Raw genomic sequence first — 27,088 nt, 5'->3', positions numbered from 1 at the left:
TATCCCTGGGTTATGTGAGATCCAGTTTATGTAATTCAGATGGGCTGATTCCACCCCTGGATCTAAAGTTTGGCATGTGACCTAGCAGGTCCAATTATGATGTTCCATTAATTTCAGGATTGGCACATGATCTAGTCATCTAATAAAATTTAATCCTCAGACTTTGTTTGCACTGGTGAGGACAGAATCTCTTGCTGATTTGTACCTGGAAGAGGGCAAGCCCATAGCTACTTAGGAACACCATGTAGGCCTTCCTGAGAGAAGCTGTATTAGTTATCTATTTCTGTGTAACAAATTACCCCAAAATTTAGCAGCTTAAAACAACAAACATCGGGGCTGCCCGTTATAGCTCAGTTGGTTACAGTGTGGTGCTCTTAACAACACAGTTGCTGGTTCGATCCCCACATGGGCCACTGTGAGCTGCACCCTCCACAACTAGATTGAAATAACTACTTGACTTGGAGCTGATAGGTCCTGGAGAAATACACTTAAAATAAATTAAAAAGTTAAAAAAAAATAATACATCTATTATCGAGGCACAGCTTAGTTTGGTGCTTCTTCCTAAGGTCTCACAAGGCTGCAATTTGGATGTTGTCTGGGGCTGCAGTCTCATCTGAAGGCTCAGCTGGGGAGGATCTGCATCCATGCTTGGCAGGTTGTTCTTTGTTGAACTGAGGACCACCATTCCTTACTGGCTGTTGGCCAGAGGCCTCCTTCATTTCCTTGCCACGTGGGCCTCTCCTTAGAGCTGGCTTCCATCAGTGCAAGTGAAAGAGTAAGTGAGAACAAGCAAAACAGAATCCAGAATCTTTTTGTAACTTATTCTCAGAAATTATATCCCATCACTTTGCCATATTCTAGTCACTAGAAGTAGGTCACTACATCAGCGTCACATTCAAGGAAAGAAGATTTAAAAATCATGAATACCAGGAGTTGGGGAACATTGGGAACCATTTCAGAGGCTGCCTATCACAGAAGCCAAAACTAAGGAAAACAGCTGAGGGACAAGACTTGATCAAGTCCCAGCGACTTCATTTCAGCCTGTGAATCAAGCTGGGCCTAAACTTGCGCCATCTTTGATTGTTTCAGGTAGGTTAGCCACTTATCTCCTTTATGTGTTTGTATTAGTGTGGGGAGTGCAGTTTCCAGGCTCTCAGCCTCACGTGGAAAGGTGCTGGCTCAGGTAGTAAATGGCCATCAACTGTGATTGGATGGCCATCAGCTGTGGCTAGTTGGCCATCAGCTGTAATCAGTGAGCCATTGGCCACTAATATAACTGCCATGGCTACGCTAGCAGCAAATGGGGGCTAGCAAGAAGATGGTGGCTGAGCTAGCAAGCGCGGATTGCAGTTAGCATGGCAGATTGCATTTAGCAGGGCGGATTGCAGCTAGCAAGTGGGGTTGGTTGGTTGGCAGAGAAGTGGACAGCAGGTTGCAGATCATGTGGATCCTGCTACCTGTGTCTCCAACCCAGCCGCCAGCGAGAATATAGTGGTATGACTCCCCTATCTATGGCTCCGTGGGTGTTCCTTTTTGGCCTCACCATATCCTGTGTTCTTATGTGGGGAGTGGGACCAGAGACCACGCATGACACCCTGCATGACAATTACTGTGCTAGAGCTTCCATAAAATACCACAGACTGGCTGGCTTAAGCAACAGTAATTAATTTTCTCACAATTCTGGAAGCCACAAGTCCGCCCAAGGTGCCACCAGGGTTGGTTTCTCGTGAGAGCTCTCTTTTTGGCTTGTAGATGGCTGCCTTCTCACTGTGTCTTCACCTGGTGTCTTCTCTGTAGTTGCAGAGAGAGAGAGAGATCTCTGGTGTCTCTTCCTCTTCTTGTAAGGGTACCAGTCCTATTGGATTAGGGCTCTACCCTCATGACTGCATTTAACCTTAATTACCGCCCTAAAGACTATCTCCAAATATAGTCACATTGTGGGGTTAGGGCATCAACATATAAATTTGGGGTAAGGGAGAAATACAATGCAATTCATAATAGTGTTTAAGCCGATAGGTTATGTCATCTGCAATATCCTGAAATGTGAAGTGGCTGCCCAAACACTAGGGGTGAGGAGCAATTCATTCTCATTTGCCCGGGACTTCCCTAGTTTTAGCACTGAAAACCCAGTGTCCTCCATCCCAGACAAATTGGGACAATTGTCACCCTACATAGCAGTCCTTTGATGACCAAAACTAAACCAATGGAACACCAAAACAATTTGCTCAGGATTCTGTGGCTTAGTATTAACAGAAAACGTATGGATTCTGGAGTTAAGTTCTAGGTTTAAATCCTGGCTCTACCACTGACTAGCTATGACTCTGAGCAACTCACCTTACCTGTTTTCTTGCCATTAAAATAGACATCAGAATAGCTATTTGTAAAATTCCCATGTGAATTGGAGAGAATTTATGTAAAAACATGGTTAAAAATAGTAGTAGTTATCTTTATATGCAATTTGGGGGACTCAACCAACAGTGATTTATTTTCAGACAAGACACATGGGGATTTCCTAGGTCCCAGATCCCAAGCTTGATATTTTGATATCACTGTAGCTACGTGCCAGGGCCTGTGTGTGTGTGTGGGGGGGGCTCTGTCTGGTTTCCCTAGGACAGAGCTGCTTAGAAAATTAAAGCTTAGGTTTCCGTAGAGTCCTTGGATGTGTTTGATAACTTGAAGAGCCAATCAGAGCCATTTCTAAAATGGCATCTAAAGACCCCCCTTATTTTTTATTATTATGTTTTAAAGGAGGGTGCAGCTCAAAGTGGCCCATGTGGGGATTGAACCAGAAACTTTAGTGTTAGCAGCACCATGCTCTAACCAACTGAGCTAACCGGCCACCCCTAAAGACCCCCTGTTTAAATGTGACCACACTACACTGTCTTAGCACTCTTTAAAAAAAATAAAAACATGGTGATGGAAAGAGAACTGACTCTGGGTGGTGAACACACAATGTGATATATAGATGATGTATTACAGAATTGTACACCTGAAATCTATGTAACTTAGTACTAACAATTGTCACCCCAATAAACTTTTAAAAAACTCAGTCCTGTGACAGGTGAAGATGGTTGCTAGGGATGAGATGTGGACCCTAAGCTGAAGACCTGACCTTGGGCAGAACTTTGAAGAGGCACTTGCTCATTCTCTGAGAATCACCATTTGGTTTCTAGCATAGGAACCACCCCTTCAGTCACTATATTACTCCGAACTCTTCTGGTTGAAAATGACAAAGATATGCCAAATGAGATTTGGCAAAGGGGACTTTATTGGCTCAAAAAAAGGCCATAAAGCCATGGAAAGGAACACCAAAATCAGCGACTTGAAATCTACCCTGACTCTCTCTAGGTATCTTGTCTCTGTCCATCTACCGTGTTTCCCTGAAAATAAGATGTAGCTAGACCATCAGCTGTAATGCATCTTTTGGAGCAAAAATTAATATAAGACCCAGTCTGATATATCAAAATAAGACCAGCTACGTCTTATTTTTGGGGAAACACAGTATCTCTCCCTCTCTCACAGACTAGCTTTCCCACAAGGCTGGAAAAATGGCAGCCCACAACTACTAATTCCCACATCCTCCCACATTCTACAAGAAGAGTACCAGCCACTCACTGGTCTCAAGTTTAAAATGACAGGAAAGGGCTCTCATTGGTTCAGCTGGGGCCATCCTTGAACCACCCACTAGTGACCAGTGGTAATTAGAAAATGTGGCTCTGAGAACCATCTGGTTGGGGCAGGAAAAGAAGCAAGTCCCAGGAGGAGAGGTGCTAAGAAAGCAGAACAAGGATTCATGACAGTCCTAAAGTTGGAAGCCACACAAGAATTTTACAGTTAAGATGCCACATAAATCCACAAGAACACAGCTTTCAAAATTGTGTCTGGAGGAGCATGTCGGGAGTGCAGTTAAGTGACTATTGACATGTTCCCAATATGGTGATGTCATCTTCACTAGAGGTGAGTCAGCTACATATGGCCACTCATCCAGAAGGCTCATTCCTCCTTACAAAAGAGGACATATGCCACTCTCTAGACTGTTCAGTGTCTTTAGAACCTCACCTGTTCCCAAACATCAGTATGCATTAGAATCAAGTGGGACTTGGCCTTTCCCAGGCCTGCCTCTCAGATTCCGATTCGATGGCCTAGGGTGGAAAAAGGAATCTGCATTTTTATAAGGCTCCCAGCCGATGCGGATGTAAGAGAGCTACGAACCACGCTAAGAAACCATGCACCAGGCCACCTGTCTACAAGATCATAAAAATAAAGCATCTATCACACTGCCTGGCTTGTGCTCAGGAAATAGTACAAAAGAGGCCATGTACCTGGTCCCAGACCTGCAAGCGACTCGATGCTCAGTCTTGAGTGGGCCATCTAGACCTCCCCTAACCCTGTCCCCCCGCCTGCCTGGGGGAAGAGAAGAAATAGCAGCAGCATTTTCATTTCATAAGCACTTGGTTTTATTGCACAGAAGCAATTGAAAGTGGACTCCAGTGGAAAAGTGCGCCCTGGCATGATTCAGTGGCCACTGCCCGTCCCCACCCACTCCAGCTCTTCCAGAATAGAGAGCTCTGGGCAAGGACCTGACCACTCCTTCGGAAAACAGAAGGCATTCGGGAATAGGTTAAGACATCTCAAGCATAATGTGTTTCTAACTGCTCGTTCATTATTGCGGTCGTCTGTCAGTTGCACATACAGGAAATAAATGCACTTATTTGGAAGGAGGGGGCAGTTTTTACAGTCAAGTGTTTACGTGTGGCATTCGGCATAGATCACATTCCGCTACATAAGCTATCATAACATAATGGTCCATCGCCTGGGGAGGGTTTGGGGCGTGGGACGGCCCTCTGTTGCTAACATTGCTAACAGAAATTCCTGTTTGGTGAAGGAGGGCCCCCTCATCTAAGCAGAGTTTTCTTCTTACATAAAGAAAAGGGAGAAAAAAAATGAAAATTTGTGATGCTGACCCTTGAGCTCCCAGACCCTCCTGAGTTTCTTTGGCTGTTCTGACGTTTCTTTCCTCCTACCTTACTTCTCCCCCTTGGTGGTCTTGTCTTCTGTGGCCTTCTCTGGAGGCCTGCTGTCTTTCTGGTCCGTGCTAGAGGACTTCTCAGCCTTTTCTGTCTTGGCTTTGCCAGGTGTGGGGGCCTCCTTGCTGGGCTCTTCCTTGGCCTGGGCCTCTGGTTTGGGTTTCTCCTCAGGCTTCTTGGCCTCAATGGCCTTCTCCTCCTTGGCCTCTTTTTTCTCGGATGCTGCTGGCGTCTCTTCCTTCTTTGGCTTCTCTGGTGCCTTCTCTGCTGTCTTGCTGGATTCTTTGGCTTTGGCGTCACCTGGTTCCTTTTTGTCCACCTCAGTCTTCTCTGGGGCTTTGGCCTCTTCCTTCACCTTGGCAGGAGCCTTCTCTGGAGTCACTGCTTTTTTCTTATCTTCAGGTTCTTCTTTCTTGGCTTCAACTTTGGATTCCTTGGGCTTCTCTACAGCAGGTTCCTTCTTCTCCTGGACCGCGGGCTTTGGAGCCTCCTTCTTAGGCACCTCATCTTTCTTGCTGTCCTTCTCCTCGGTTTTTGGTGCAGCTGGAGCTTTTTCTTCCTCTCCCTTCTTTGGGGGCTCTTGGACTTTCACCTCCTGGGGTTTCTCTTCTTCCTTCATGGGGGACTTGGCCTCTTCCTTCTTTGAGACCTCCTTCTCAGGAGCCTTGGCCTCCTCCTTTATGGGAGATTTGCTCTTCTCTGGGGACTTGGCCTCTTCCTTGATGGGGCTTTTGGCCTTTTCAGGGGATTTGATGTCTGCAGGGGACCTTACTTCCTCCTTCACTGAGGTCTTGGCTTCTGGGGACTTCACATCAGGAGTTTTGGCCTTCTCAGGGGACTTGACCTCCACGGGGGACTTGACCTCCACAGGGGACTTGGCCTTCTCAGGGGACTTGACCTCCATGGGGGACTTGACCTTCTCTGGGGACTTGACCTCCACGGGGGACTTGACCTCCACGGGGGACTTGGCCTTCTCAGGGGACTTGACCTCCACGGGGGACTTGACCTTCTCTGGGGACTTGACCTCCACGGGGGACTTGACCTCCACGGGGGACTTGGCCTTCTCAGGGGACTTCACCTCAGCTGGCGATTTTGCTGCTTCTTTCCCAGGGGACTTGACCTCCACTGGGGACTTTCCTGCTTCCTTCTCTGGTGACTTGGGGACATCTTTCTCTGGGGATGCAGCCTCTTCTGCTGCTTCTCCCTCTTCTGCTTCCTCCTCTTTGTCCTCCTCTTCCTCTTTGGCCTCTTTCTCCTCTTCTTCAGTCACTTCTTCAGTCACTTGGATCTCCTCTGTCTGTTCCTCCACAATCACAGTTTCCTTCTCTGACTTTTCTACCACCATGATCTTTTCTTCGCTTTTGACCTTTATGTGAGTGGACGTGGAAGGGATTTTGGGGAGTCCTTCCGGAAGGGAGAAGGGACTCGGGCCAAAGCCAATCCGACACTCTTCACCCTCCAGGAGTTTCCTGCAGAATGGATAATGGAACACATTACTATGAACCCAGAGCACAGTGATGAGTTTGGGATCCTCCTGGTTTCCTCTGAAGATCCACTGTGTCCAATGATACCGACTTTGGCAGAGGAAGGAATGTGAATGATGGGCACGTTGAGAATGGAGAAAGCCACTTAGCAAATCATCCCAGGAACCACCTAGAATCCGCACTCCAATGGTATTGCTGTTTAATGCAGTTAAGGCTACAACTTAAGCGATAACACACCTTGTTTTTTCTTAAAAAGAGGCCCTCAAGAGAAAGTGCCTACATTAACAAAAGTTACATTTATTGTCCCTCAAGTAAACTATTGTTCAAGAGAAAGTTAAGAGCCTGAGCAGACAACTTCACACTTATCAATTTGAGTTTAAGAGGTCTAACAATGTTCTTATTTGAATTTCAAGGGTCTCCCGTCCCCTTGCATTCTTCATCCTTTGGGTTTTAGGAATTGGGTCATGCAATAGTTTCTACTCTTTGCTACCTCACTAGATGTGTAACTTTGGCCAAGCCACCCAAACTCTTTAAGCCTCAGTTTCCTCTTTGGTAAAAAAAAAGGGTCATAAGAGTCCCTACACCTCAGAGGGTTGTTTCAATATGATGATGACTAAAAAGGGCCTGGAAATGCCTGCCTCAGAGTCAGTGTGCTTTGCAAATTGGATGACATACAAATCACTCAGGGATCTCACGACTGTAGATTCTGATTCAGTAGGTCTGGGAGTGGGGACACTGAGAGTACATCTCTCTAACAAGTGCTCATGAACCAAGTATTGAGTAGCAGGACTACAGACTAGAGTCAAGATATGGGAAGTGAAGGGTCACAGACATCAACTGGGACAGGTCCTCACGGGGATCAGCTCTGCTCCTTGGCAGGAAACTGCTAAGCCGGGAGGTCTCATGGTTACCAGTCACTGAGGAATTTCTCTGTGGCAACCCAGTGGCATCTGCATTACCTGGACCAGCTCATGAACAGGATTAGCTTCTCCCAACAACCCCATGATGTCAGGACTATAATCACTCCCTCACCTTTTATTTCTCCAGAAAACAACTGCTCAGAGATGTAAGAAATATTAAGAGAGAGAGTTGTAAAGACCCCTGACAACTCAAGTACCTCCTTTCCCTCCAAAGCCGGCCTTTAGTTAGCTGGATTTGGGGAAGGGGGTAAGGAGCTTTCAACCGACTAAGTCCTTGTCAGAATGAAAATAAGCCACTCTCAAGATTTTTGTCTCAAAGAAAGTAGAATGGTGGCTGCCTGGGCTGGAAGAGGGAGGAAAGGGGAATAGGGCGTTATTGTTTAATGAGCAGAGTTTCAGTCTGAGATGATGAAAATATTCTGGAGACAGATGGTGGTGATGGTTGTACAATAATGTAAATGAACTTCATGCCACTGAACTATATATTTAAAAATGTTTAAAATGGTTTATTTTTCATTATATACATTTTACCACAATTAAAAAAAAAAAAGACAGGCAGGCTGCCTCGCTGGGGGCTTGAAACTCAAGGCTTAGCTCCTCATAAGAATACAAGGGCTCCCCGCCACTCTGAAGGAGCCCTGGCCCACCTCACCTGTAAGCGGCAATCTCAATATCCAGAGCCATCTTGACATTGAGCAAGTCTTGGTATTCTCGGAGCTGGGCTGCCATCTCCCACTTGGTGTTCCGCAGCTCGGCGTCCAGCTGCTGGATGGCTTCCTGGGGAGGAGGGGTCACATACCCGTCAATCACCAGCCAAAGGCTGGCCCTCAGCAGCTGGGGCAGGCTGTGCAAACCCAAAGCGTCCTGTCTACCCACGCTGCTGGGGCTAACACACACCCTGTCAGAGCTGTGGGACCTCATTCATGGACATGGAAACCACCTGGAGCAAAAATCCAGCTATGTATATAACCTCAGCCTGGAGAATGGTCTGGAATGAAAAACACTAGACACCAACAATACTTATCACTGGTCAGTGGGATGATAGGTGAATTTATACAGATCTCTTAAGCTTAGAAAATGCTCAGTGGGAACAGAGCTTTGTCTGCTTTGGCTCCCTATTGGTTCTCCAATTCTCCAAAGTGCCTGCCACATAGTAAGGGTTCCAGAAGCATCAGTTATTGACAACTGAAACAATACACAGAAGCACAGAACGTAAATATGATTTGAAGCTTCTTCCCTGTTCTCAGGCCCATTTAACCACTGCTTAAAGTGAACTATTATGGCTGATTTTTATTGCCTCCCGTTTGCTTTCTACAATGCTAATTTTTCTACTACCACCACATACTATTTGCATAGGTTCTTTAAAAGTGATGTTTTCTTTTGCCATTTGTCTTTAATGGGGAATCTGTCGAGGCCTTTCCCAGGCTACCCACACTCACAGACACTGGTTATTGTTTACTGAATGCCCACTGTGACCAAACCCTGCTGGGAACATTTACACTCATCTCTTAAAAAGTTTGTCTATTTCTTTAACCTTCACAGCTCTGCAAAGCAGGCTTTTTTTTTCTTTTCTTTTTCTTTGAAGGAATTCAGATTCAGAGAGGCATGTAAATTTCCTGGGGTCACACAGCTAGACAGGCATATTGGTACCCCTGGTATGTCTGACTCAAAGGCCTATAGTCTTGACCTCCACAGCCCTGTTCAGAGAAGGGCAGTGATTTGTCCAGCGCTCTGCCCCACCCCTGCCCACCTGGTAGGATGCAATGTCAGCCTGATGACGTTCCTCCAGCTCAGAGCGCTGCCTCTCCAACGAGTCCTTGGTGCCTTTGAGTGCCTCCAGCTCTGTGGTCCTGGACTGAAGCTGGCGCCGGTACTCATTTATCTCCTCCTGTGCTGAGCGCATGGCGTCTGTGTTCACCTTGGCTGCCTCTGAAAGTCGGTCCAGCCTCACTGGGGGAGAAAGGAACAGGGAACGAGGTTAGACACACCTGGTTCCAAGACCCAGATCCAGAAGGTAACACACATGGGTTGAGGACCTACTGGGTGCCGGGTGTCATCCTGGATGCTTAACTCACCTTGTCCTGTGTGGTAGGCAAAAGACTACTGCCCAAGGTCACCCAACTAGTGAATGGCAAAGCTGGAATTCAAATCTAGTGTCTAGCTGGCTCCCAAGATCAGACTCTGTCTCCCCCGACTCAGGCAGGATCCAGAATCCCTTCAGTGCAGAGGAAGAACCCATTTCTGGGCCTAATGCCTGGCTTAGTTCCCCAGCAAGAGCTGAGAGTTCAGATATGAAACCTGGCTTAACTCTAAACTTCTGGTTCAGTTTAACTAAGAACTTGCGGCTGAACAAGTTCATGAGTCTTTGACCTTTGAAAGCATGAGGATGCTGTGAGCTCCCACGCAGCCCCTTTCTTGCCAGTTTCTGCTGTGCAGAGACCGAAGTCACTGCAGAGCCTGGGGCCTGCATATCAGCTCCTCTGTCCCTTCTCATTCTTTAGCACTGGAGCCACTGAGCCAGTGGCAGCACACTTGGCCCATGCAAGCAAAGGGCTGCTGGTTCCCAGACCTTCTGGGGCCAGTAGAGATCTAGAGCCTAGTGTACATCTCCTGAAAGTGAACATCCTGAATACTGAGATCATGACACCCAGGGCCTGAGTCAGGAGTGGAGGAGGAAAAAGGGAAGCCAGCTGGGTGGACCAGAAGTCCTGGGATGGTCTGCCTGTGTGAAGGGCAAAGCCCAAGAGAACAGAGGGATTTGCTCTGGGAGGAGCCTTGCTGCAGAGATGGGGGAGGAGACAGTTCTGCCGCTGCAGAGGAGTGGAAAAGGAACGGGAAAAGCCATGCATCCAAATCCCAGCTTTCATGGCTTTCCCTGCTAGTACTGGCAAAAATTTAGAAACCATCTGGTGGGTGAGGATTGTTATCCTCTGGATCACAGACACATTTGAAAATCACTGAAACGTCTGCACCCTCCCCCAAGAACAAGCACAAAGTTTTACAATTTCGGGGGGGGGATATGGAGCTCTCCAAAGTAAGAAGTTCAGCTGGTCCACCTCCATCTTTCAACCCAAATAAAAATGAAAACCAGAGAGGGCAAGTGTTGGTCAAGGTCACCCTGCAGCTGCTGGAAACAGCTTCAGAGCTGCTGCAGCAGCAATCTAGCTGACTCAGGGCAGCATGTAGTTGGGGGAGGGAGGTGGACTTGGGAAGCTCCCAGTTTCTTGAGAGGAGAGGGGACATTAAGGGGCTCACTTGCCACCTCAGTCTCAGGTGCCAACTGGTTGTGGTGATGGTCCCCTCACACACACACCCCATCTCCCCCACCCCTGGAAAAATGATGTGAGAATGCCCCACCTCTCTCTGCATGTAGTAGGGAGGAGCCTGGTACCTGTCAGAAGAATGGAGTCCCCTGCAGTGTACAGGAAAGGGGGATGGGCAGCATTGGGCAGGGAAGGCAGGTTACTTTGAAGGACAGAGTCCCCAGCGCCTGTGACCACAAGCCAGAATTTCTTTGAAGCTGCAGAGGGAACCTGATGGAAAGGGGCCTAGGAGTGGGGTAACCTCACCTTGGTGGGGGAAAGCAGAGGGGACTCAAGAGTAAAAGGACAGACATAAAGACCCTGGAGGAGCACAGCCAAAGGAGAAGCCAGAGTGTATGTGTGTGGGAGGGAGGAGGGGACGGCCGAGGTGTCCCAGAGTAAAACCGTTATTTAAGGGGCATGCACTTTGCCTAGGAAAGCTGAGTAGCGCACCCTCCAGTCCAGCCACCTCCACGCAGAGTCCACCAGCGTCCCCTGGCGTCACGCCACCCCGCTCCTCGCTGCTGGACCAACAGGGGTCACCCCCTCCTCCCCACCTCCGCGCGCTTGCGAACCTCGGAACCACTCCTCGGATTGCAACGTGCTCTGCACCGCGTGGCCTTCAAGCTGCGCGCGGATTTCGCGCAGCGCCGACGTCACATCGCATTTGAGAGCGTCGCGCGCGTCGGCTTGTGCCTGCGCCTGCGCGGCGCCGCAGCCCTGGATCTGGCCGAGCAGCTCGCCCACCTCCTCCTGGTGGAGGCGCCGCAAGTAGCCGCACTCCTCCTGAAGGGCTTGCGCCTTCTTGTGCAGCTCGACGCGCGCCGCCTCGGCCTCCTGCGCGAAGCGCGCGAGTGCGCGCGCCGCCGCCTCAGCCTCCTCGCGCTGTCGGGCCTCGTCGTCCAGGCGCTGGCGCACGTGTGCGATGTCTTCCAGCAGGTGCTCTTGCTCCAGACGCAGCTGGCCGCGCGCCGCCCCCAGGCGCAGCACGACGCCGCGCATTTCCTGTACCTCGCGCTCGTACAGCTCTCCCATGGCGGCGCGGCCCGCCTGCTGCTGCCGCAGCGCCGCAGCCTCGCCCTCCAAGTTGCGGTTGTGCGCCTCCAGCTGCCGCACCTTGTCGATGTAGCCGGCGAAGCGGTCATTCAGCACCTGCAACTGCTCCTTCTCGCTGCGCGCCGCCACTGCCGCCACCACGCAGCCCTCCGGGCCGTTGCTCAGCGTGTCTAGCGAGTCGGTGCTCGAAGTGACGACTGCGCCGCGGAAGCGGCTCGGCGAGGCAGACACGGAGCTCACGGACGTCCGTGCCCACGAGTGGAAGCCGCTCGACGAGCCGGCGGCCGAGCGCGCTCCGCCCTTGCGGGCCAGCGGGTAGTGCAGGCTGCCACCTCCGTGCAGCGAAGCGAACGGGGCGCCCAGCAGCGCGTCCGCGCCGCTGAAGCTCATCATGGCTGGAGCAGGTGCGGCCGCCGGAGGAGGGGGAGAGCAGATCGGAGCCGGGACGGGGCGGGCGGCACTGCGGCAGCATTCGGACACTCGCCCTTTTATAGCAGCCCGACCGGGTCCAGCCCCTCGGCAGTTGGGGGGGGTGGCAAGGGGGGCCCCGCCCTCTCCGCCTCCTCCCCGGCGCCCCGGGGCCGGTCTGCTCCGCCGCAGTGAGAAGGGCGGGGCAGGAGGGGCCAAGGAGTGAACGGGAATCCGCGCGGCGTCAGAAGAGCCGCGCGCCCCCCCCCCCAGGTCAGGTCAGGAGGTAGGGGACTCCCAGAGTGGACTGGTGGGGACCCCGGGGTGCGGCTTGTAAAAACCTGCTACTGTAGTCGGTAAAACAAGGGACCTGGGATTGGGAGAAGACGAGAAGAGCTGATGGGAACAAGGGCACGGTGCTTTCGGGATGGAGCGATGAAAGACTAGTTAGTAGGATGAGGGGACCCCTGCATGAGATGGGGGTCACAAGATTTTCCTAATAATTAGAGGCGCTCAGGATAGGGGACGCAGAGTGTCTGCAGCCGCCAGAGAATAGGGGAGGGAGCAAGGCAATCCTGAATGGAGGCATGGTGGATGCTACAGAGGTTAGAGTTGGAAGACTTCTGCATGGAGGTACACTGTTCCCCTAATAGCTAGAGGGGCCACCAGGAGAGGGCTCAAAAAACTCTGCTTGCAGCTCCGGAATAGTGGAACGGGACCTGGAATTGGGGAGGGCGGCAAGGCTACCCTGAATTGGGGGTATGGGAGACACTGCAGAGGATGGAGAGAGGGAAGTGCAGATGGGGGGACACAGTGGTCTCCGCAGGATAGGAAGTGGGAGACCCTGCAGCCAGCCCCAGCAGGAGGGACCCTTAGGGAAGGGAACAGGGGTTCCTGTGCATACACAGGGTCAGAAAACCCAGAGTGGGGATGCTGTGAGGCATTGGGCATGAAGTTGGGAGAGCTGGCACGTGTGTGGGGTTGGGGGGGGAGTAGTCATTCAGGCCAGGGTCTGCACACTGAGGTCGTTTCCACAGTTTGCTGGCCAGTGACCTTGGACAAGTCATGCACCCACCTCAGTTTTCCCATCTATACAAAGAGGTGCCCTAGCCCTAAGACAGACTGCAACTTGAGACCCCTACCTAGCTCCCCAAACAGCTTGAGCTTTGTGGGTGGGTGGGTGGGGGTCCTCTGGCTGAATTGGGGGAGGGGAGCCCACGTGCTGCCTGTGGATATGGCAGCTGCTTTACTACAACTCGGAAATCCATCTTTCTCCCTTTCTCCTCCCCATCTCCTCAACTTCAACTTGGCATCTCTCCCCACACCCCCACAATAGATAAGTGGGTGCCACGATAGGCATCCCTTTCCGCCCCCATAAGGCCTATTGGGGGATCATATATTAAAAGGGGTCCTTGAAACCTGAGGGGGCTCTGCAACTGCTGGTATTATTTGTCTTTTTCTTGGTTTTGGCTCATTTCAAATGCCTTGGGAGTGGGAGTGGTACAGCGGATGGCGCTTCAGCCCTGGGACATGGCCTGCTCCTTTTCAGGGAGAAAGGGGTTAACCTCTGCTTTTTCCTTGAGGAAGAAGAAAAGGAGGTGTGCGCCTCCCCCTTGCTTGACCTTAGGGCTAAACAGATGGGGGACTGAGGAGGGAGTGGGTAAATGATCTGGCAGGCTCATGCAGGGAGCCAGAGACCCAGCCCCTCAACTTTTTGCTAGGGGTCTGGTCCCCTGTTCTCTGTGAAGTTCTCCCACACACAAACCTGGACAGTCCCGCTCATCCGCTGGGAGCTGAAAGGACCCCTGGGGAGGCCGGATGCTTCGAAGGAGAACCAGTGTAGACTCCTTTCCCAGATCTGAGCCTCCCTTAGGCAGTTGTCTCAACCCCTCCTATGTACGTTTCCAGTTTACACTGGTTTTCCTTCTGTGGGATCCCCAAGATGGGGACAGACGATCTCCTAGGAAAGACCAGTGCCAATTCTTTTCTGTTTGCCCTCGACCTCATCCCCAGACCCCGAGATCTAAGCAGACCCTCAGCGCAGGGGAAGTGACGGTGCTGTCCCTTTAACCACGTTTTGCTGGAAGGAGAGTGCGCAGGGGAAGAAGGAGGAGGGGGGAGGGGGTTTCTGGTTTTGCATAGAGAAGCAGAACATGATGAAGCATTTTTCTTCCCATTTAAAGATCCAGGCATGCTCCAGCTTGCAGGGGGCAGAGAGGCTGGTTTGCAGTTGGTGCTGGGAGGATGGAGGTGAGTGTCCAGTCTGGGGCTTCTGAGAACGGCACTTTGTGGGAAAGGAGACTTGTGCAGGGCCCCCTTGCTTTCACATGGTTCCCCATTTACTTGTCGTTTTGCTTGGAATTCTGCTATTAGAGTCTTGTTTCTTTGGACCTTTTCAGTCATCTGCATAAAGCAGAGCCATCCTCTGAGTGTGAGAAGGCTGACAGGCAGCTGTCAGCAAGGGGAATGTTGGGAGGCGCCAGGTAAAAGAGGAGAGGGCCAAGATGGATTCTGTCAAGCCTAGGGGGCCACAATCATGGGGTCACAGCTTCCTGTGAATTCCAAGCAAGAAGTCCTAAGCATGATTCCTGTGGCTGGGAAAATGACATGAAGGTGGGAACCCTGAGGTCAGACCCTCAAAGGGCCCTTCAGGCTCACCTCCAGGAAGCCATCCTAGCCTCCTGTACCCTTCATATTTAGTTAATTATCCCCTCCGCAGTCTCCAGTGCGAATCCACTGTATCACACTTACCACTCTGTGTTGTCATTGGGTGAATAAAGGAATGAATAGATGGATGAATAAATTCCATCAGTTCTCCCCTCACACTTGTGGTCTAGAGGGGACAAAAAATGAGTCTGCTGTGAGTCTTTGGGTCTTGAATCACTTTTAGCTTCCTCCCCTCAATTCTTACCATTAAAAAGTGAGTAGAACAGCATGTTCATTCATCTGTCACATGTTTACTGAGCACCTGCTATGTAAAAAGCACACATTAAACACTAGGTTACAGAACTGCATAAACCTCTAAAATTGTCTCCCTGGGACAAGGATTCTCAGGTCCTTCCCAAATCCTAGTCGAGCGTTTTCCAAGGCACCTTCTTCAGGATGATGATGTGTTCATCCAAAAAGGAGAGGAAAAGAGGGGGTTTCGTGGCGAAACAGGGCTCCTGAAGCAGCTCTTGGAGCCTGGACTCGGTGATGAGTGTGGGGGAATCTCCCAAAGGTGAGTTTAGTGTGCCAGGTTCCCCAAACTAGATTGACCACAGGCACCTCTTGCCCCCCAGTGTCTCCCGAGGTGGCCCACACTGAAGGACCACTCAAGAACTGGACCTCATCCCTGCTGTCCCCCTGGGCTGCTGTGGGCCCCAGGGTGAGTGCCCTTCAGGAATAGGACTGCAGTGTGAAGGGGGAAGCAGTACAGCTCTCTGGGAAAACCAGCCAAACACTGTTGTCATTCACTTCATTCAGCAGCTACAGGATTAGACCCTGTGGTGAGCACTGAGAACGCTGCAGAAGGAGACCCTAGTGAGGGAGAATCCCTTCCGTGTGTACAGCCGAGAGAATTCAGCCACCACTTTCTGCTTTGTACCACCTCACACGTGGTTCATTTGGCAAGGATCATTGTCCCTATTTTATAAATGAGTGAACTGAGGCCAGAATGAGGATGTGAATTACCTCAGTTGAACTGGTGGCAGAGCAGAGGGTGAACCCAGTGTTTCAAGTCATCCAGGCCTACGCTGGTGCTGGACACACACGGTAGAAACCCATCTCTCTGACACAATAGAAGTCTAGGTCCCTTTAGTGTAGAGGAATGAGAGACGCCCAGAGAGGGAACAGGCAGCTGGCTGAGGTTGAGGTTTGGCTTCTGACAGGTTGCCCAGATGAGAGTCCCTGTGACCTGTGACCCAAGGTCAGCTCATCCTTTACAAGGGGGCTCACTTCCCAGCCTGGGAATTCTGCACCATTGTGTCACCTCTCTGAGGAACAGCATGTGACTACTGTTTGGGGTGCATGTGCTAAACTCATTCTTCTCCTGATTGATTTTTCTCCATAGAACTTGACCTTTTCGAACATGGGAAATTATATCTTCTCTTGTCTCCTCTCATAAGAGGGGGGATTTTTTTGTCTGTTTTATTCACTGCCAATTTTGCCAGCTCTTGGAACAATGGCTGGCAGACAGTAGGGGCTTAACAACTAGTTGTCAAAGGACTGTGCCCCCCTTGGAGAGGCAGAAGATCACCCTGGACATTTCAGCACCAGGCACCTGGACAGTTCCCGGCCTGCAGAGCCCTTGAGGGAGGCCTTGCAGGTTGACTGTGAAAGGAGGCCTTGAAAGTGTGGCGCCGCCTCAGGCTTGGAGCCTCCCAGCTGGAGCTGTGCAGCTCCTGTGCTGAGGCTCAAGCCCTACCCACTCCATTGCCTGCAAACTCACCCCACTCCTAGTATTTCCTTTTTGAGTTCAGCAGTTATTTTTATGCATACATAAAGTCCCGAGCATTTCTCTTTCTCCGTGTTTCTCCTCCCCTTTAGTGTTCATCGTGCCCCATATTCTCCGTATCTCCCTCCTTTGCCCTCTTCTTTCCCCACTTCTTTCCCTTTCCCCTCTCTGTTCCTTCTCCCCTATCACATCCGTCCTTCTTTCCCCTAATACCTCTGTTCTCCTTATCCCTTCTCACCCTCCTTCATCCTCCTCCCCCTCCTTAGAGGTGTCCTACTTTTGCAGGACTTGAATCTGATTTATAGTAAAGGGGAGGCAGCCTCCCTCCCCCTACTCTATTTATGAAGCAAACGTTAAAAACTGAACTACATCAGTTTTGCATAAGCCTCCCCTTCCTAGTGTCCACGCACAGTCTTACCCTCTAGGGGACCATCCCTGCAGCTGATGAAAGTCTGAAGCAGGCCTGCCTGCCTGCCTGCCCAGCGTCTGCAGCCCTGGGACAGCACCTGATGGGCGGCTGAATTCTGCCACAAGGGTCAGGAGCTGGTGGGTGGATTTTTAGATCCACCCCATCTCTCCCACTTCAGTTGTCTTTGCGGACAATTATGGATGAATTATTCTCAGGCTGTGTGGTTCCTGAGACTGGGAGTGAGACTGGTCTTTCCTACTGGACCCCTTCTAGCAATTGGGTGAGGCTTGCCAAGGTACACGTGCTCTAGGGCTGTCATGCTTGTTACCAGAGCAAGAGGCTAGGCAACCATAGGAATGAAGGCTCTCATCTAAGGAGGGAAGAAGGTGCCTCTGCTTTTACTCGTGGCCTCTCTCATCCCTGCAACTCTATGAAGTAGACACTTATTATCCCCACTTCATGCTTTGGGAAATGAAGGCCCAGAAAGGTTGGATAACTTACCCCAGGCTACACGGCTGTTAAGTGGTGGAGCTGGGGTTTGAACAGAGGTCTGATGGGCTCTGCAGCAGGTATACTCATCTGCAAGATTGTGCCACCACCTCTCATGTTCATAGGAAGGCCCTACTGGGTCCCCACAGGATCATTGCTTTAGATCTAGACCCCGCACTTTCCTGGTTCCATCATACATGGCGGGAGCTTTGCTCTGAGGATTCCTTCTGACCCCTTTGTGGAAGCAAGGGGGGTTGAGAACTAACATAGTCTTGGAGCGAGGAGACTTTCCAGAGAGTACAATCAGGAAGTTGAAATGATGGCCAACTAACTTTCTTTTTATTTATTAATACTATTATTTTTGAAAGACTGAGGTTTATTTTTTAAAATTTTATTAGGTAACTGTTTTTCCCAGGACCCGTCAGCTCCAAGTCAAGTCTTTGTCCTTCAGTCTAGTTGTGGAGGCCGCAGCTCAGCTCCAAGTTCAGTCGCCATTTTCAATCTAGTTGCAGGGGACGCAGCTCACCATCCCATGCGGGAATTGAACCGGCAACCTTGTTAAGAGCACGCGCTCTAACCAGCTGAGCTAACGGGCCACCCCCCAACTCGCTTTCTTGATGACCTGGCTTAGGGAGACAAGTAGAAAGCAGTCACGGAGGCATGACTGATTCGCACAGTGTAGATCTTGAGTCATTAAGAAGACTATTTTGGCAAGAATTTTGCTCTGTGAGGTGAGCACCTGCCCACTGTGTGCTGGCTGCTTACATCCACGGTGGCTGTCCCAACTCCGCTAGGTCTGCAGGGTCATCCTCCAATACAGAGTAGGACCTCAAGATCAAAGAAAGAAAATGACCTGCCAAGGACACAGAACAAGGTGGTGGAGCTGGGGCTCCCAACTAGGCCTCCTGCACTGCCCAGTATCCACACTGGCTCTCAGACACAAAGGTTTCAGTGATACCTCATCTCTTTATTCTGGAGGCGAAGGTAATCCATGGTGCATTTTAGAAAGGTTCTATGCCAAAGTATTTAAGTGGTTGTGTTGGGGCTTGAGGAGAGAACTCTCACTTGGATAAAAGTTCATTCCTGATGGTCAATGTTGGCAGGTAAACGAGGCGTTACTGGCCTTTCAAAGAGGCCCCTGCAAGTGGGCACAGCCCTGGGCCTGCTGGACATGAAGCTTGCCTTGCTCGGGAGCAGCTATACCTCAGCTCGGTTCCCTTGCAGCCAGGCTGCATGAGGGTACACAAGGCCTGGCGGCAGCAAGGCCAAAAGCAGCAAACACTGGAGGGGAGGCAAAGGGGGAAGGTGTCAGGAAAGATTCTGAAACCTCTGCCTTGGCCTTGATCCAGGCGCTGGCCATGGACGGAGGACTGCAGGAGCCCCGAGCAGACCTGGGCTGGGGTCTCGGACACACACACCAGGGAAAGCTCTTCTGGGCGCCTGAACTGCCTCCTGGCTTCCAGAGAGGTCAGTGGAGGAAGAAGGAGACAAAGCTGACCTTGAGGTCTTTACTGCCTTTTAGGGCAAGTTAGTGGAGATCATGCGCTTTCTGTTAATAGTAAAAAAAAAATAATAATTCTGCCTCAGAATTGGTTGCCAATGCAAAATCCTGGGTCTACCCAGATCCTCTGAGTCAGAATCTCTAGTGGGGGGCCCCAGGGCTGTGCATTCTGAGTTAGTGTCCCTACAGGAGAACTGCCTTTTTGATCGGGCCTCAACTACACTTCCAAGTTCACTAATTGAGCTACCATTAAGTGTTAATTCAGTCATTTACATAGATTATCTCATTTAAGTGTCACATCCACGCTAAGAGGCTTTGGTGAGCAAATTGAGGTTTGGAGACTTTAAATTACTTGCCAAGCCCAAAACTTCACAGTCTGGCTCTAGAACAACCCCCTGTTGTATTTCCCTATCTTTGCTCATGCCTGGACCATTCCTGGGAATGTGTGCCCCCCTCAGCTCTTCAGTCCAAGCCATCCTCATCCTCCATGACCTCTCTTTTCTGGTTTCTTGTACCCTGCTCATCACCTAAGTGCATGTGCTGGCACCTAGATGATGGCATATGCTGTAGTCTGATGCCTGTGCCTTCTGACCCTTCCTAGACAAGGAGCCTGTGGGTGCAGGAAGTGATCCAAGCACCTGGGGCTCAGGATGTGTACACAGCGGGTGAAGAAAGGGTGGGGACATACACACTCGAAGCAAAGACAGAAGGACACATGAATGTTCTCTGGTGGTGGCTTAGGAGGGTGCAGAACTGGATGGAATGGACAGAGCTGTATGCCCTCCCCTGCCCAGATATCTCTCTGCCCAAATCTCTTCTGCTTTCCAGGCCCACCTCCATGAAATTCTGTTTTTCATAAATTTTATTGGGGAATATTGGGGAACAGTATGTTTCTCCAGGTCCCATCAGCTCCAAATCGTTGTCCTTCAATCTAGTTGTGGAGGGCGCAGCTCAGCTCCAAGTCCAGTTGCCATTTTCAATCTTTAGTTGCAGGGAGCACAGCCCACCATCCCATGTGGGAGGAATTGAATTGGCAACCTTGTTGTTGAGAGCTCGCGATCTAACCAACTGAGCTATCCGGCCGCCCTGAAATTCTTGGTTCTGCCATATTTGCTCACACCCTGAGCTTCTTGTCTGAAATTCTTTCCCCCACCCCAATATTCACTGGCCCACCCTTCACAGAACTCCTCTTTATCCTTCAGCTATGCCATGTGACCGTCTCCTTCAGGGAGCTTTCCGTAACCCCCAGGGTTTTGAGAGCAGCTTCTTTTGGCCTCCACAGTCCCCTGCCTTTCCCTCATTGTGGCCCTAACACTGTGTTCTAAAGGGCTATCTGTCTCCTAACTGGACTTTGACATCCATAAAGTCAAGAGCTGTCTCTTATTCAGTGTTGAATCTCTAGGGCCTGGTACCAGAGTCTTAGCTCAGTGAAGTTTGTTAAAAGAATAAATGCCAATCGGTGGTGACTTCCTGTAGACTCTAGTCCACCTTATACATCTAATTATAAATCATCTTGGGCTGCAGTTTACAAGCAGTGTTGAAGGAAGCCAGGCTGAAGAGCCTTAGAAGCCATCAGTTGTACAGATGAAGAAGTTGAGGCCCAAGTGGTCAGTGACGAGTCTGACTCCTAACCAGTGCTTTCACTACAGCTCGCAGCTGTCTTGCTTCTGATTCTGTGGCTGGAGCTCATTGAGGGCAGAACCAAGACTGAGAACCAAGTAGTAGCTTGGTAGGGCACTTTGCCTGTTGTCACAATCATTGCCATTTCCTGGGTGCTTACAGGGTGCCAGGCTCTTTATACGTATTTTCCCCATAGTTCACAATTACCACAATATACACAAAGAAGGAAGGTACAATTATCCCTAGTTACAGATGAACAAACTGAGGCAAGTTAAGAAACTTGCTTATTTACCAATATGTCTTCCAGTTCCTTTCACAAACTTATCGGGGCCCTCTTGCAGCCTCACAAGACTTGTCATCCAACCCATTTTCCAGAGGATGAAACAGAGGCCGAGACTCCAGAACCTGTTTCTCTACTTCTGGGATAGTAGGCGGGTTCTCCGATTTGACAGATTCTCTCCCTCTGCAGGCTGGGAGAAGCCGGGCTCGCCCGCAGCGGGGACCCAACGTCCCGGCGGTCTTGGTAGCAGTGGCGTCCGGTCAGAGGCATCCCCGGGAACCGCTGAAAGGCGGCGGCGCTTTGACTGCCAACGCGCTTCCCTCGTCGTCGTCGTGAGTAACGCCCCGACCACGGTAGCACTCAGAGGGGAAGGGGATCTTCCCAGGGCGTCCGTGCACAAGCTTGCACACCAGGGCATCAAGCTCTGGGCCTGTTTCCCTGTGTGCTTCTGAGTGTAACCTCCCCCTTCCCAGACCCCAGTTTCCGCATCTGTAAAATGCGGACTCTCCCAGGACACTTCCACGACTGCGAAAATTAGGATTCCCTCCAGCATTTTCAGAAATTCCATCCCTAGGCAGGCACTGAGAAATCAGAGCTGGAACAGGCCATTCCGTGGCGCTGCTCCTTCCCTTGCTGCAATAGCATTCCTGAGGCTGGAGAATCTTGGAGAGTGGGGACCAGCCCCTTCCTGGTGGACCAGGCGCCCCACAGCCTTGGGGTGGTGACAGACAAGAGATATGGCCATGGAAGTAACAAGTGACAGTAGTACCTCAGATTTATTGAGCACTTACCATGTGCCCTCCTTGTATGAAGCCCATCACGTGTGTTATTTCCACCTCAGTACAGCCCTGTCTGGTGGGTACTCTTCTTAGCACCCCCAGTTTACTGACGAGGCAGTGGAGGCCCAGAATCACAGAGTAGTTCACTCCAGCCAGTAAAAAACTGGAACTTTGTGGTCCATTGATGGTGCTCTCTGCCTGCCTGTGTATTATTCTTAGGAAGACCCAAGTCTTCCCTGAGTCTCAGTTTCCCCTTCTGTAAAATGAGATGCTTAGACCGGAAGGCTCTGAACATTGTTTCTTGAGCTGATGGTCTTTGATTTGGGGGAGCATTGACATGATGTCCCGAGTCTTAGGTTTGTTCGTAATTACCTGTGACTTGGACCAAGTTCCCTGTATCTCTGGGCCTGGGTCCCGCCCCCTAAACTGGAGACTAGATAATCCCAATAGCGAGGGCACCTTCCAGCTTTAATATTTTATGATTGCAGATGAAGAGACAAGCTGAGGTTTGGCAAACTGTGTATCCCCTGAGACTCTGTCGTGAATGTGTTTCTGCCAGTTCACTCAGAATATCCCAGTGTGAGGCTTCCAAGGACAGATGTCCTGCACAGGTGAAGGGGAGCAGCCACCTCCAAACAGCAGTAACTGCTGGGTGAGGCTACTCCCTAATGGTTCAGGGCTTACCTCTGAGGTCAGACCAATCCAAGGCTGAATGTCAGCACTGCCACTTCCCAGCAGGGCACCTCAGGCAAGCTTTCTGTGCCTCAGTCTCTCTGTCTGTAAAATGGGGTGCTTATAGTACCAGCTTCATTTGAGATTTGATGGAAAAACATACGCAAAAATTGTAACACCATTTTTGGTCTAGAAAACCCTCAATAAAAGCAACTGTTATCATCAATGGTCTGTAGCACCATTCTGGGCACTGAGGGAGTTTCTGAGCCTTGGATCCTGCCCCCTCTACCCCCTGGGACCAAGATGGTGTTAGGGGAGAGGAGGAGAGGCAGGGTCCTGCTGCGTCAGCGGGGGTCCCTGATGTGGGAAGCAGGCAGCCCCCACTCTTGAGGCCTGACTGCAGCTAAAGTGGCATTAACGAGCATTCCAGCACGTCCCTAGCTGGTGGCAGCCCCTCGGGAGGGGTATCAGCCAAGTGAGGATGGAGGAGGCAGAGCAATGGTGTGAGGACTGCAGCATTGTGGCTAGGGGCTGCAGCTGGATGCAGCCTTGTGGTTCGAGATGAGACCGCTGAAGTGCGTGCTCTGCGTGCAGGCTTTTGTGACGTTGATTCACATCTGTTGTGTCCTCAGGATATAGCTTTATGGCCTGTGGATGAGCTGCAGGGGGCCAGGAGCCTCAAAACTGTGTGTAGGGTTGTGTGGGTGAATATCTAAGAGGCGTAAGACCCCAAAATGTCAAAAGATTCTGGATTGAGGACTCAAAAGAACTGGTGTAAGACCCTGTGATGCTAGAGTTTTATCATGTGATTTGGGGCAGGTGGTTGAACCACCCACCCCACCCCAGATCTCATTCCTCTCTTCCTTGCCTTCTTTCATCATCCATTCAGCAAACGTTTCCTGAGACCTGTGCCAGACCTGGGCCTGCAGTGGAGATACAGCCACAAAGAAGACAGGGCCCCAGTTTCCCTCATCACCAACAAGTAAAGAGCCAATTTTCTAAGAACTGATAGAGGGGCAAGCCCAGGGGCTGTGGGGGCCACAGATGGGGCTTTTGACCCAGCGTGTGGTGAGGGGCAAGTTGGGGAGTCAGCCGGTGAGTCCCGGTTCAGTGCCTGTGGCTTTCACCAAATCACTAGCCTCTCTGAGCCTCAGTTTCACCCTCTTCCCCACGGCCTGACAGCACCACTTTCAGGATGGGGTGAGGCTAGAGGAGAGGAGAGCTTCCTGTTTGGAATAGGCCAAGAGGAAGAACATTGGTGTGGGAATTGGGGATATGACCCTAGTCCCCACTCTGCCTTGTTTCACTGGGTGACCCCAAATACCTCCCCAGAGGGAGTCAGGCTGCTTGGTCTTCTATGGACAAATGCACATGGGCAGTGGAAGTGCCAAGAAAGGTGAGCAATCAGGGAGAGTTTCCCAAAGGAGATGGCATAGCTGAGGCCTGAAGGATTGAAAGCAGGGGTCAGGAGAGAGAATTGGAGATAGGGTCCCGGGGCCTGGGATTTCCCTACCGTGTTTTCCCAAAAATAAGACCTAGCCGGACAGTCAGATCTAATGTGTCTTTTGGAGCAAAAATTAACATAAGACCTGGTCTTATTTTAGTATAAGACTGGGTATGATATGATATGATATGATATGATATGATATGATATGATATGATATGATATGATACGATACCGTACGATACCATACGATACCATACGATACCATAAGATACCATACGATATAAATAATATACCCGGTCTTATATTAATTTTTGCTTCAAAAGACGTATTAGAACTGATTGTCCGACTAGGTCTTATTTTTGGGGAAACACAATAGCAGAACCCCCGAGTGTGACAGAGGAACTTGGGGTGCGGCCCTGGGTTCAGGAAGAAGGGAGGGGAGGAGTGGTGTAGTTACTGAGCTCCAAGATTCACTGTCTGGAGGAGGTAGTGACAAAGAACAGAACCTCTGGGGTCATGCGAGCCTGGGTTTCAATACTACCAATCATTGCTTCATTGAGGGCTCTCGGTAAGGTTTGCACCTGTTTAAGCCTCAGTTACTGCCATGTGAGAAATGGGTGTAACAATAACACCCCATTCAAAAAGTTGATGGATATTACATGACTCCATTTGTACGAAATATGCAGAAGAGGTGAATCTATAGAGAAGAGGGTCGATTAGTAGTTATCTAGAAATGGAGAGATGAAGGGATTGAGGGATGATAGAGTACAGTGTTTTGTTTTGGGGGCATGAAAGTATTCTAAAATTGATTGAGGTGATGGTTGCACAACTCTGAATATACTAAAAACCATTGAATCATACAGGTTAAGTGATTGAATTGTTAAAAAAAACACCAAAAGGTTGTTAGGAGGATTAGATGAGATGCTACATGCTGGGCATATCATAAGTGCTCCCTAAATGTAAGCTATCGCTGGCATCGTTTATTCATGGCAGTAAGTCCAGCCTCTCCCCGAGGGCTCCATGAGGAGGCAAAGGGGCCTGGCCCCAGTGGCCCACCACTGGCTGGCTGAGGGGCCCCAAGCAAGGCACATAACCTCCCTGCACCTCAGTTTTCTCATCTATGAAATGGGGGTGATTTTCCAGGTCTTGGCCACCTCTTGGGATACTGTAAAGCTCAGATCAGACCATGGGTTTTGCCATATACAGATGCAAGGATGTGTCTCTGCTTACATGGGGAAGGGTGGGTGCATTGGGTATCCCCTTTGTACCCCCAGTGGGGCTGGCTTCATGCGTCCACTCATCTTATGTACTGAGTGCAGATTGCGTTTAAGGCACCTGGCAGAGGATAGCAGGGACCAAGACAGACAAAGCCTCCTCCCACCCGGAGCTCAGAGCCAGGGAGGAGGGGCACACAAGTGTCTCCAGGACTAGGATGGAGCAAGCCAGCCATGCAGGTCATGTCATTCTGAGCCCCAGTGACCTCATCTGTAAAATAGGGGGAAATAATGCCTCCTTCATCTGGTTGCAGGAACCATTATTGTCATTACTGCTCTCATTAATATCACGATCGTCATCCATCAAGTGCCTCCTCAGCTATCTTGTCACACAGTGAATTATGGCAGGACTACAGCTCCCCTGTCCCTGTCCCAGATCATCCCCTCCCCCAGGGCAAGATCTGGATGCCCCTTCCTGTCAGGGCCTTTTTAGACTCAGCCCTAGGGCCTGAAGAAGCTTCTCCTCCATTCAGCCTCAGGCCCCCTTTCTGCAGCTTTCTCCAGGCCCAGCCACTAAAGGCATGACCCCTGGGCCTGTAGGTCTGACCAGGCAGGGAACTGAAGCCCCCCTCCTGCCCTCTCCTTCTGCCCAGCTGCAGGGTAAGGTGACCAGGCCACCCCCGGCAGGTTTTTCGGGGCATTCTGCTGTCACTGCGGCTGGAGCTGGACTGTGCTGCACCCGATCAGCATCTCCTCCCACATCCCTCCCTCTACAGAACTGCAAGCCGCGCTGGGGACTCAGCCAGCGCTGCAGCAGCCGCCACAGCATCCCGGTTGCCATGGTTGAGCAGAGGGCATGGACTGGGGAGATGCTTCCCCTGTGAGGTGCTAGTCCCCACTCCAGAGCCACAGCACCTTTTCATGGCGCCCTCAGGTCTCTGTCCAGCAAAACTGCCTGCAACCACTCCTTGCCCCTTTTTTCCTGGCTCCCACTTGCAGACAGTCATGTTTTCTCAGACCTGCTGGGCTTTCCTGGACACCTGGGATAACGGGGCAGGTTGTACATTGAGAAGAAGGATGATGTCTTATCCCAGCCCTGCCATAGATGGACGGACTGGGCAGCCTGGAGTAGATTATGGAATCTCTATGGGCCTCAGTTTCCCCATTTGGGAATGATCTTGAAGGTGTCATCACTGATATCCATACTTCTGATTGACCCTTTTAAAATACGATCCTGTAATGGTATCTTTCACGTTGGAACTGAGTCTCCTGTGTGTCTGAACAGGGACCTTGACAATGAGGCCAGGCAAATAAGAGAGAGGTAGGACAGGGTGGGTGACGGCAGTGATGGAGAAGCCCAGCTTTGCAGCCCCATGGCCTTGGGCAGGGCTCCCCACGGCCCCCGGGGCCAGTCCTCACCTGAGTCTCAGTCTCTTCATCCATATCTCAGGAGAGTCAGACCTGAGTTATTGGAGGTAAATCCCTGTGTCACACTAGCAGGTGACAGTAAACAAGAGTCTTCTTTCCCTTTGAGGTCCAGTCCAGCCCCCGAGCCTGAGGCTGTCCAGGGCCCTGCAAGACAGTGTCAGAAATGGGGGATGGACTGGCGATGGGTATTTTGTGGCCAAGGTGGTTCCGGAAGTGGGTTAGGGGGCGTCCCTGTGTCTCCAGGTAAACTGTGTGATCCCAGCTGGGGAGCAGGAAGTAGGAGACTATGAGGCCGCTGAGCCACATACACGGAGCAGGCAGGGCCAGGGGAGCCGGTGGGGCAGGACTGGCCTCTAGAAAGAGCACATTGTGTATCTGAGTCTGAGGGAACCTTTCTGATACAGCCCTTGCTCAGACTGTCTGGTCCTGTCTAAGGCGTTGTTTGTCTTGTTTTAATTTTCTTTCTGAGGCCATCAGACCAAATCTTCCAGGAAAGCCCCTCACATAAACTCATGGCATTGCTGTCCTGGAGGAAAAGGTTCAATGGCCTGGAGTTTTCCTCTGAAAAATCCCTGAGGGGGATACTGAAGTACCCAGGAAGGGTCTCAGACCTGCCC

General features: G+C 50.8%; 2 protein-coding genes across 2 annotated transcripts in view; one reads left to right on the top strand and one right to left on the bottom strand.

The window, feature by feature from the left end:
- Nucleotides 1-4,439: 4,439 nt before the first annotated feature.
- NEFH (neurofilament heavy chain) lies at nucleotides 4,440-12,292 on the bottom strand. Its single transcript, XM_081037494.1, has 4 exons — nucleotides 11,309-12,292; nucleotides 9,182-9,381; nucleotides 8,084-8,208; nucleotides 4,440-6,496 (listed from the first exon to the last, which is right to left on the bottom strand). The coding sequence occupies exons 1-4, from the start codon at nucleotides 12,180-12,182 to the stop codon at nucleotides 5,026-5,028; spliced, it is 2,670 nt and encodes an 889-aa protein (XP_080893620.1). The 5' UTR covers nucleotides 12,183-12,292; the 3' UTR covers nucleotides 4,440-5,025.
- Nucleotides 12,079-27,088, top strand: part of LOC308492451 (uncharacterized protein) — a 34,447-nt gene continuing 19,437 nt past the window's right edge. The window contains exons 1-5 of the mRNA XM_081037500.1: nucleotides 12,079-12,193; nucleotides 14,381-14,447; nucleotides 18,880-18,997; nucleotides 21,121-21,284; nucleotides 23,272-23,364. Of these exons, the coding sequence (XP_080893626.1) occupies nucleotides 14,442-14,447; nucleotides 18,880-18,997; nucleotides 21,121-21,284; nucleotides 23,272-23,364 (381 nt within the window). The 5' untranslated portion in view covers nucleotides 12,079-12,193; nucleotides 14,381-14,441. The remainder of the gene's footprint in view (nucleotides 12,194-14,380; nucleotides 14,448-18,879; nucleotides 18,998-21,120; nucleotides 21,285-23,271; nucleotides 23,365-27,088) is intronic.

This window comes from Rhinolophus hipposideros (assembly GCF_964194185.1).
Source record: "Rhinolophus hipposideros genome assembly, chromosome: 24".
NCBI classification, from domain to species: domain Eukaryota; kingdom Metazoa; phylum Chordata; class Mammalia; order Chiroptera; family Rhinolophidae; genus Rhinolophus; species Rhinolophus hipposideros.
The sequence above is the reverse complement of the archived record's forward strand: the minus strand, read 5'-3'. Positions and strand labels throughout refer to the sequence as shown.